The sequence below is a fragment of the Polistes canadensis genome, unplaced genomic scaffold (genome assembly GCF_001313835.1).
Source record: "Polistes canadensis isolate GaletaPanama2010 unplaced genomic scaffold, ASM131383v1 scaffold_88, whole genome shotgun sequence".
Taxonomy (NCBI): domain Eukaryota; kingdom Metazoa; phylum Arthropoda; class Insecta; order Hymenoptera; family Vespidae; genus Polistes; species Polistes canadensis.
The window spans coordinates 536706-547676 of NW_014569635.1; the positions used below are offsets into that span (position 1 = coordinate 536706).

A 10971-nucleotide genomic window follows, 5' to 3' on the forward strand; every position below is an offset into this window, starting at 1 on the left:
TTTCACTGTGGAGCGAACGCAGACGATGCGGACCACACCCTGGTCGACTGCCCTGCGTGGATGGATGAGCGGGACGGTCTTGTTAGGGACTTGGGGGGGAGTGCATGTCTCCCTCTCCGACATAGTCAGGGCATCCATGGATATGCCGGGGGGGTGGGCTGCATTCCGGTCCTTTGCAGGACGCGTGATGCGTGCAAAGGAGAGTGCCGAGAGAGAGAGAGAATGGGCGAATGGGAGAGGGTTGCGTGCGAGGCCGCAGAGGAGACTCGCTCCTAGGCGGCCCCCTCGGGCGAGGCTTCACGTGACTCGGGCGGCGAATGGCTGACGCCTGTGCGTCGCTTCCCCCTCATGGAGTGTAAGTATGGTATGAGAGTGGAGTGGGCCTGACCAGAACACCGTTTAATGTAAGGTCAGGCCAGGAGTAGGTGAGTAACTTGCGCCTCCAGTGGGGTTCGTACCCAACTGTTGAGTGCGCCTAGGTGTGGGAGATAGCGCCTTCGGGGAGGAAACTCTACTGTCGAGAGCGCCGGATGCAGGAGTTATGGGTGTGAGTGTGAGTGTTGGAGAAAGCGTGGCGAATTTCCGGCCGGGCTTGTTAGGGGAGAGGCACATAGGTATTGGATTGTACTCATCGTGCGTTGCGCCTGCCTCCTCCCCTCGCGGGAGAATAAGTTTCAGGAGGGTTTTTTAGTCAGTAAGAATCTGACACTCCCTTGGACACCGGGCCCAGGGGGCCTATGAAGGTTTTTCCCTCATGACGTAAAAAAAAAAAAAAAAAAAAACAAGGGTTGCGTCAGGGTTGCGTAAGGTAGGGTAAATAGTATCGACGATACAAATAAAAAACTTATTATATTCTTACAAGTAATGTATATAAACAAAAAATATTCTAAAACTCGTGAATTTACAGCCACGACCTATGATGGTAGGGACCTATGATGCCAATTAGAGGACAAGTTCTTATGCCCACATGCAGCAGATTACATCCTTTATTAATAGGACCCATAAGACCATTTCCACCATGTTTCATGCCACCCAATGTATTTAGACTAGGTCCGCCATCCAATTATAGTAAAGGCTTTTCTTATTTATAATAAGCTTTTCAATGATAATAATAATTGTACTTAAAAGAAAACTGTTTATTCTCAGGGTTTGGACCAATGCTTTAACAGGATTTATTGTTAGGAGAAAATTTTCTAACAATTTTATATTTACTAAATACAAGTATTTTATCATATGCAACTTATGTAATCTATTAAAAAAAAAACGTGTTACGTTAAAATAACGTAGTATAGATATTGTTCGATGAAATAAAATCATTTACATTAAATTACGGAAAATAATGAATTTGAAATAAAGCGCTTTTTTAAGCGAGCTAATCATATATCAGTAGTTGTTTATACAATAATATACGAGCCTATGACGATTTGATTTTGATTCTCAACCAATTACGATTCAACATACGGCTCTATGCATCATTACACCAATCACAACTGTACTTCTGTTGTCCGCTTTACAAGCCAATCAGCGGGCAGTGATATCTTGGCGCCAAATACTTGAACAAGATGGCGTGAGTTTTTCGGATCTATCGTCGTGCGCTCCTTTAATTAAAGCGTTTAACAAATGTCTAGGTAAGATATAATCGCCATTAATTTATATAATAATAAACATTCGATTAAGCTTTATATTTCTTATATTCTTATATTCTTATATTTCTTTATATTCTTTGGCTTATCGGTATAAATCGATAAAATTTTTCCACTCTTAATTCAACTTTTGTGCAAATCAAACTTATCCCTCTGTAAATTAAATTCAATCTTTTTCAAATTAAATTCATAGATCTCTCATGCAACAAAATATTTAAAAATTAATATATTTATTTCAAAATTAAATAATGAAAAATAAAAATACCATTTCCTTTCTACTTTCAAATAGTAAGTTTCCTAAATTTAACAAATGGAGGCGCAGCTATCACGTTATTGGCTATCAGCTGATGCATGCCTTATGACTTTGAATAAGTAATCGATGAATTGTGTATGGTATAATAAGTTAATCGAAAAAATAATCGAACGATATTATATCTTTATTTAATTACTTTAGTTGTAAGAAATTAATAGATACGAAAGATTATAACAAAAGACAAGTGTATCTTGGATATAAAAAGAAACGAAACAGCAAGTATATTATAGCTATGTTCGGTCGTATATTTGGATCAAATTTTCGTAAGATTTCTGTAAGTAATAAAAAATGATCAATTAAATGTTATACATATTTTATTTGTATTGTATAAAAAAAAGAAAACATGTTTGATATTACATATTTTCTAATCTTTAACAATAATCCTTAATTAGAGACATGTTTAGATTTCCCTTAAATTAATATTTACATGCCCCGTAACTACCTTCTCCTTTAGTAATCGTTCCCAAAGAAAATGAGGAAGTCCACTAAAACGAAAGTGTTTCAGTTATTGTCACGAGTATGGAATGGACCTAATGGTGCACTTGCTGGCAAACAGGCAGAACAAAAAATGATTTCCTTATTACGAAACAAGTTTCCTAAAGCTCAACTTATAGAAGTAACTGACGTTTCTGGTAAACAATATATAAGAAATACTTTATCGGTCTTCCTCTCACCTATTTTAATATTAGATGCAAGAAAATGAAATTTAACTAAGTTCCTTCTTTCTTTTAGGTGGTTGCGGTGCTATGTTTGAAATCAATGTTATCGCACCGGAATTCAAAGGTTTAAACACGGTTAAACAGCATCGCTTGATAAATGAGGTAAAAACAAAACATTATAGTATAATAAATATTAACTGTTTATTTTGAAAGTGGCAAAGTCACTTTTTCAAAATATTTATTTGCAGGTACTTAAAGAAGAAATCAAAGATATGCATGGTATACGAATATATACCAGAATACCAGACACATAGGAGGAAATTAATTATAATAGATTTTGAGAATTTTTAAACGCAACATTTATTGATCTTTATGTTTGTTCTTAAATTTTATAATACTTTTTGAAAATTTTACTCGAATACATGTGTATTAATCGATATAAATTATTATTTTCTTTTTCAAAAAAGAAAAAGAGAAAAGTAAAGAAAAAAAAACGACAGACAACGTAATAAACATTTGTAATTGTTTTCTTTATTTTCTAATAGTGAATTTGTGATTAGCCGAGTTAAATTTGAATAAAAATTCTTTTTAAATTTCCCTCCTCCGTCAGATGGAGCAATCGAACTCGAAATCGAATAGAGGCGCGCTTATTTTATTCGAGTTTACTAACCTTACAGTTAACCGTTATGATTTGTGTGTATGTGTTTTTGTTGTTATTTAAAACACATTAAACATGAACGTGTCCGGAAAAATTCTTTACCAAAAAGTCGAATATTTAAGACCAGATTTGTCTACTAGTATAACATCTGACATATTTGATAAAATATGCGATATATCAACGGTCCAACCTTTTTTAGAATGGTTTTGCAATAATGTCAGTCGTGCTAATGTATTATCCAAAGAAGAATTATATCTGTAATATAGTTTTTTTTTCATTTTTTTTATTAATTATCTCGATTTTTATTTATTACATTTGAATTATTTACATTTTACAAATTATCTTATAGAAAAAACAAATTAGAAAATACGGAAGAATGGTTAAGTGGAAAAGAATTGGATGAAGCACTCGAAGAATTAACTCGCGATAATCCAGAATTATTGAAATTAATTCATTTCGAAGACGAAAATGTCAACGAAAAGTTTGCCGAATTTGAATCATTGAAAGATCTTTACAAAATGGATGGAGATTATGAAGAATTATTAAAGAATAATATATTGAATTTAAAGTAAATAGTTATGTGTTTGTATATATATATATATATATATATGTATACGTTTAAATGTAACTTATACAAAACTTAATCTAACAAAATTTACTTATTTGTAGAGAATTAGAATATTCATTGGAAGATGAAATAGAACAAGAAGAGAATAATTATGAAAAGGAACAAATAGAACTATTCAAAGCATTCAATGATTGCAATGATATTCTTGAAAAATTTGATGAACAAAACCGCAGTTTTTCTAGAGAAACTGAACAGCTTCTCGGTGTCTATACGGATGCAATTGAAAATGTAAATAATTAATTGTAATTTTATTTATTATTAGATTGTATAAAAAGATTAATGTATTTTTTTTTTTTTTGTATTTTACAGAAAGGATTACCAATATTGTGGATACAAATGCCCATCGATTTGTTCATCAAACAAATCAAGCTTTACAATGATTACTTGGATATACTGATTAAGCGACAATTCAGTTTAGATGATCAAGAGGTAGAACAACAACAAAAACAACATGATTCAGATTACGAAACCTTTATAAACGACAGTAAAGAAAGACAAATCTATAAACATACGCAAGAATTGGCGGCATGCAAATTAAAGTATTTTCTTTCTATTCGTATATGATTAATAATATCATTTGTGAAATCTATTCAAATATGTAAACTATTTAATACATTTACAGACTTACCAATTCAAAGTTTGAAGTAGTCTACATGAAAATGCGTGAAGCCTCTTGCAGAACGATGCTTGAACATACTCGTTTAATATGGAACGATGGAAATTTAAAAGTACCCGAGCAAACCCATTTACTGTGAGTTAATAAAATAAATATAAATGGCGAATATATTCTATTTGATTCTATTTAATTAAATGTTAGAGACGAGATCGTGGACTTGGCCAGAAGAAGAGATTTTTTGGAAGAGAATATTACTCTTTTAAGAGAACGGCAACTTCCAGAAGTTATAGAACAATATGTAGAGACTGCAATAATTCAAGTTTTACAACAAACCTTACTAGTCAGATTGAGACGAAGGCAAACTCGATTTGAAAAGTTAAAATCTTTGTTGTCTTTCACTCGTGAACATGGTCATGTTTATTCAGATTTATTATGCATATTAATGGATTCTCAATTTCATTCGCTCAAAGAGATATCCGAATTTATTGCTAATGCTCGTCATTATCTAACCACAGAATATTCTCTTTCTTCTTCGCGTTGCGTAAGTAATATTTCTTTTTATTTTTATTTAATAAGATTTATTGATAAGACAACTTAATTAAGTTCTATAGTTGAATAATATATTTCTAATATATCTATAGAAAATTATGCAACAACAGCAGAAAGAATATGCCGTACTTCAGGGTTCCATTATCAATCAAAATATCTTCAACGAATTATTTATATCCATGATGTCAATCAATGATGTTTCTTCCGATGCATTAAATCATGCACTAGTCAAATACAACGATCTAATATCAAATAATAAAGAAAAGAAACAATTTATATTCGATACTTATATAAAGGATGAAATCAATAGGGTATTGTTATCGTAAGTAATATTAGTGTCTTATTATCTTTATAACTTTAAACAATTTATTATACAAAAATTCTTTCAATCAGGGAAGAAGAAGTATTGAGTAATTACGATAAAGAAAGAAATATTGGAATTACTAGAAGCTTTGTACCCCTTTCATATGAATTGAATGTGCAATATCATAAAACATTGGACCAATTTGAAAATGTTAAAACAAATTTAACGACAGTGAGGAACGCGTTAAAAGAAAAAATGGTAATGACTATTAATTACATTAACCATTTTAAATCTCCCAGTCTTTAGAAAATAATTAATTTAACATAATTTTAAATGCAACGTATTAACCATATACGTTTAAAATTATCTTCTTTATATATATATATATATCTCCTTTATATATAATAGTCTTCCCCTTTTCTTTTTCTTATCTAACACAAATTTTCAGAGAAACAACAATCATTTGGAAAAAGATAAAGATATTTTGTGGCAAAGATTTTTAACCGATCCCGAAACGTTAAGAAAGAACTACGAAGAGACTAAACGAATGGCGGATCGATCACATTTTGGAAAGGATACTAGAGTTTAATAAGACTTTAAATAAAATAAGCGCGTATAAGACTTAAAAGAATATTTTTATTACAAAAAAAAGAAAAGAAAGAAACAAACAAATATACATATATATTTAGTTACTAAACAATTGAATGATTGAACATAAAAGTAAAGCAATATAATAAATATTTTTGCATTCGACACTGTTTCGGATGTTACTTTACCAGCAACTCGATGCCACTTGTTTTGCAAAAATGTACACCCTGGAATCGTGATATTATATAGTACAACTTTAGAATCAAGTAAGGCATTGTAATGAGATTTGGTTTATATGTATTTATGGACATTGAAGAACACATATTTACAAAAAAAAAATTTTAATTTATTTCTTATAATTTTATACAGTATATATGGTCAATTTCGAAGCAATTCCCAATATGCATAGCAGGTTTATTTGTGCATGTTTCACAATAAAATATTGCTTTTTCCCTTCAACCTGGTGTTTTCTTGCCAGAACAAACAATACAATCCCGTTTTCTTTCTCTCACATTTGGAATATGTAGTTTATTATTCAGTCTATTGTCTGACAAATATGTAAATGTGGACGTGTTCTTCGAGGTTCTCGAAAATCACCTCTCAATTACTTTACAAGATTTTTTACAAATTTGTGATGTGTCATTGGTTTTTATTGTTTTCGATAAACTATGAAGAAATTTATAACGCACATTTCTAATACCCAACAAAATCATTTCTTCCACCATTTCAAACATTTCCGCATAAAACAATACGTGGAGGCGTATTGATCAGCAAGATCCACACCGCTCATATTTGTTGTATAAAATCCAGAATCATTTGAGGCTTATCAACTGATATAATATTTCCACCGTGTAATATTCTGGGGGGAGGGGGAGGGGGAGGTTGATTGCATTCCTGCATTATTTTAATTGCTGAGCATTATGACAATTCTTTTATCTTTCTTTACGCAAGAAGCGTAATATTATTTTTTTCTAAATGCAATTGTTGTTCTTTTTTTGTTGAAAATTTGGATTTTCGAATTTGCAAGTCTTTTACTTATTTATTTTTACTCTGCCAGACATTTCATTATTATTAATTCTTCTGCTAATAGAATGCTGGTATAATATCTATCAGTGTACATATGGTATCCTTGTGCATCAAGAACTTTGTCTATCAACTTTTTGTATAAATGCAATGGAATTCTTGTGCTTACTGGAAGAGATCTTGCCTTCTTCACTACTGCTTACATCAGGAGGAGACTCACACTGTTGTTTGGCCGTTTTGTCGATTTTTATCAAAAAAAGAAAAAAACGTAATGATTATAAAATATGAAAGAAATGGTATTGGAAATGACTAATGGTAAATTACGAAATCACAACACTGTTTTATTACTGCCTATTATACTATTAAACGTTTCAATACGATCTGAGGTATTGTCAATTTCTTTCCCTCATTTACAGATTTCTTTATTATCTTATCAAGTTTCCATATAACATCATTGAGCTATACTCGTATACCTTTGTTACACTATATTTACATATTGCTAATAACGGATTAGAGAAATGTGTAGTCCATCTTGAACGCACTAAGCATATTCTCTTTCTACGAAAAACCAATGAACATTTATTTATCATTCATCTTGATAATTTTTATCATATTTTTTTTTTGATTTTATTTGTGTTTTCTTGTGCCATTTTAATTAAAAAAAAAAAACTGCTACTACAGGAAAATATGTGTTTCTTCAAAACATTGCGATGGATAATAGGTTTATTTTACTTAATCGCTAATAAACTTTCATGTTCCCCTCTCAGAGGAGACAACCGAGTGATATGCTGGATTTACGTTGTCCCTTCTGAGGGGACAACCGAGTGCAAAGGGTTAAAACAGAGAGAGAGAGAGAGAGAGAGAGTGAGTAAGTGAGTGCAGTTAACGGTGAGACCAGAATGCTCAACGTTTATTCAGAATGAGTGATTGTGATGACGGCGGGGTGGGGGAAAAGGAAAAAGGGAGGGAGAAGTTGAGATGGTTTTGGTAGGGGAATGTTATGAAGGATCTAGGTGGGGATGTAAATAGAATGATGAAAGAAAGAAAGAAAGAAAGAGAGAGAGAGAGGGAGAGAGAAAGAGAGAGAAAAGTTATGTGGAACTGGGACGTGGCTATGGAAGAAAAAGAAGAAGTGGTGGTGGTGGTGGTGGTAATGGTCGTGGTGGTGGGGTGGTGGTGGGTAGTGTAGGGTATTATCGATTCGCCGGGGCTCGCAAGTTAACGGTTTGTTTACAAGATCGTGGAGGGGAATATATGCGCGCATGCGCTACGTGGCCAAAACAATAATAACATAGTAGTAAAGAAGAAGGGTTCATGGCTGATGGACGAACGTGTATTATTATCGTCCCAGAATAAGTCTATAACAAAACTAAATAACTTGATAATATTCTTCTTTATTGTCTCTATGTGTATTATTAATCTCAATTATTTTTATCTTATTGTATATTAAATTAACAATATTATATTTTGTTTAGATATAAACAAAGAAAGGATAAAAATATTATATACTCTATTTATTGTGAGTGAAAGAGAGTCTCTCTATGTGTATACATTTAAAACGTACAATCAATGAGAGAATTGTTCCTGTTGAATCGATACAAGTAATATAATAAACGTGACTATAATAATAATAATAATAATAATAATAATAATAAAAAGAAAGAGAGAGTGTATGTTAAAGATGATAACGATAGTGAGATGATGAAACATCGAGGTTCTAAATCAAAAGAATAAATTGGGATCTAACTGAGAGAGAAGAACAGTTTTTTTTAAACAAACAGTGGTATTAGACTGTGTACGTTGAGAAATAGAGAAATATTATATAAAAGGTTACACTAATAATATCTATATATATATATATATATATATAGATATATATATATGAAAACATAGCGTTTCTCTTTTCATAACAAGCTTTGTATTTCATCGATAATTACAACGTGTGTGGGTTTTTTATTTTTCTTTTTACGATAAACATCCCACATTAAAGAAGAATAAGAATAAGAAGGAAATCAATAATAAAAGGAAATTTTGTTAAATTTCAATAGAAATAAGAAACGAGGAAAAATAAATAAATAATACTTTACAAAAGGATAAAAAAAATTAAATATATATATATATATATATATATATATATCGAGCGTATTTATCGGATGAATCAGACTTTGTGGTGTCCAGCAAACGTGCTTGAAGAAGAAGGAGAAGGAGGATAGTCATCCAGGTCGTGGAAGTGGTGGTAATGGATTAGTAGTAGAGCTACTAGTGCTACTGCTGATTCTCTCCTAGTATTACTCTGGTGGTAATTGTGCGCGAGTGTTCGAGCGCATGGTCAGATCGAATAATTGACTGTGGTAGTAGTGGTGGTGGGTGGTAGTATGGTGGTGTATATTCCAATCTCCGGCATAACAGAGCAACGTGATCTCACTATCGTCGCGTGAACAACACAACAAATTTCTTATTTTAGTGTATATGTTGATGTCTATATGTGTGTGTGTGTTTATCTCTTCTATATAACAATTTATATTTATAATAATAAATAATATCAATGTGGTCTATACACGCGTGTGATGATATGTAATAAATAAAACACGTTTGCGAATAAGAATGTTAGTGGAAGAGGAGGCCTTGTTCTTATACAATACACGAGGTGAAATGTAAAGAGAGTACATTGATCGATCCAAGCTACGCAAACAAGAGAAACCTTACGTATGTGTATATGTATCTTACATGTTATAATATACGTGTATGAGTGAGAAAATAGTCAAGGAGGCGGCCGGTTCTGTTGTAAACAAAGAATCGATCCAATCGTTTTGAAAGCATACACACACACACACATATATATATATATATATATATACATATATATAAATATATTTATAACAGTATATCGAGTACCAGTTTCTATTGTGATCATAGTCAAATTCTTTTGAAATCCTTTGAAGTGGATAATAAAAGGATTCTCGTTTAAGAGAAATTATCATTTTCCAAGATGCCAACCGCTCAAGACACGACTACGTACCTGATCGAAGTGATGCCAGGAGAAACAACTCAGGATTTTCTTTCTCACGACGTTGATCTACTCGTATCGCAAATAAAGGAAAATTTACGATTAAGCGGATTGAAAGCTAAATCTAGCACAGTTAATAGAAATCGAGCAACACCATATCGGGTACCATCGTCCCGTTCATCTTGGGCCGATTCTAACGGTTGCGATCTTTGTAATGCACAAAATCGAACTGATAAATTAAACGGTGCTCAAATACAAGAGGGTTTAGATCAACAACAACAACAGCAACAGCAACAACAATTAATTCATTATCAGCCTGAATTTTGGCAACAACAACAACAACAGCAGCAGCAGCAGCAATGTTATCATCGGTATCATCATCATCATTGTCAACACAGTCATCATCGTCATCGACATCGTCATCAACGTCATCATCTTCATCATAATTGTTCAAACAACGACAGAGAAGACGATCCTTATGAATTGTTACAAGAACTTTTACGAGGAGGTGGTTTGATCAAGGAAGCGGTCAAACGATTAAAAGCTAATTTCGTTGAATATAAATGTTCAATGGATAACAAACTTCAAGAGGATGACGATGACGACGATGACGATGATGATGACGATGACGATGATGAAGAAGATGACGAAGATGACGAAGAGGATGTTGAGGATGTTTTAGAAGATGGAATGGTTATCAATGGTGCGAAGGAACGTTCTATGGTGTATCGGAGGAAACCTTATTTCTACGATTCCGAAGACGAACCATTGGTTTACGAATCTTTCGAATTATGAAAGAGAGATAAGAGACGATTTAAAGTGTAGAAGAAGAAGAAGAAGAAGAAAAAGAAGAGCAGAAAAAATAATAATAATAATAATAATTTAATTTATAAAGACAATTATTATTCGATTGTCTTGATTTTTCTTTTTTTGTCTCGATTCGAATTCTTCATCAATAGAAGAAGAAGAAGAAAAAAAAAAAA

General features: G+C 32.3%; 3 protein-coding genes and 1 long non-coding RNA gene across 4 annotated transcripts; all 4 read left to right on the top strand.

Annotated features, from left to right (window-relative positions):
* The first annotated feature begins 6 nt into the window (after nt 1–6).
* Nucleotides 7–1381, top strand: LOC106786924. Its single transcript, XR_001381712.1, has 2 exons — nt 7–1068; nt 1147–1381. It is a non-coding gene; the product is annotated as an uncharacterized LOC106786924 (long non-coding RNA).
* Nucleotides 1382–1982: 601 nt separating this feature from the next.
* Nucleotides 1983–3188, top strand: LOC106786923 (bolA-like protein 3). Its single transcript, XM_014748826.1, has 4 exons — nt 1983–2230; nt 2462–2588; nt 2689–2777; nt 2864–3188. The coding sequence occupies exons 1-4, from the start codon at nt 2189–2191 to the stop codon at nt 2927–2929; spliced, it is 324 nt and encodes a 107-aa protein (XP_014604312.1). The 5' UTR covers nt 1983–2188; the 3' UTR covers nt 2930–3188.
* A 74-nt stretch (nt 3189–3262) lies between these two features.
* LOC106786922 (HAUS augmin-like complex subunit 3) lies at nt 3263–6123 on the top strand. Its single transcript, XM_014748824.1, has 9 exons — nt 3263–3530; nt 3623–3841; nt 3943–4129; nt 4211–4440; nt 4524–4652; nt 4719–5058; nt 5159–5388; nt 5460–5628; nt 5819–6123. Exons 1-9 carry the CDS (start codon nt 3349–3351, stop codon nt 5957–5959), a joined length of 1827 nt encoding a protein of 608 aa, XP_014604310.1. The 5' UTR covers nt 3263–3348; the 3' UTR covers nt 5960–6123.
* Nucleotides 6124–9058: 2935 nt separating this feature from the next.
* Nucleotides 9059–10853, top strand: LOC106786901 (probable serine/threonine-protein kinase fhkB). The gene has a single exon (XM_014748780.1). It carries the CDS (start codon nt 9971–9973, stop codon nt 10781–10783), a length of 813 nt encoding a protein of 270 aa, XP_014604266.1. The 5' UTR covers nt 9059–9970; the 3' UTR covers nt 10784–10853.
* Nucleotides 10854–10971: the final 118 nt, after the last annotated feature.

Coding starts and splice junctions, on each gene's coding strand:
- LOC106786923 (XM_014748826.1), top strand. CDS start 2,189: ATGTTCGGTCGTATATTTGGATCAAATTTTCGTAAGATTTCT. Junction 2,231..2,461: donor CAAATTTTCGTAAGATTTCT/GTAAGTAATAAA, acceptor AAAGTGTTTCAG/TTATTGTCACGAGTATGGAA. Junction 2,589..2,688: donor AGAAGTAACTGACGTTTCTG/GTAAACAATATA, acceptor TCTTTCTTTTAG/GTGGTTGCGGTGCTATGTTT.
- LOC106786922 (XM_014748824.1), top strand. CDS start 3,349: ATGAACGTGTCCGGAAAAATTCTTTACCAAAAAGTCGAATATTTAAGA. Junction 5,059..5,158: donor CTCTTTCTTCTTCGCGTTGC/GTAAGTAATATT, acceptor ATATATCTATAG/AAAATTATGCAACAACAGCA. Junction 5,629..5,818: donor ACGCGTTAAAAGAAAAAATG/GTAATGACTATT, acceptor ACAAATTTTCAG/AGAAACAACAATCATTTGGA.
- LOC106786901 (XM_014748780.1), top strand. CDS start 9,971: ATGCCAACCGCTCAAGACACGACTACGTACCTGATCGAAGTGATGCCA.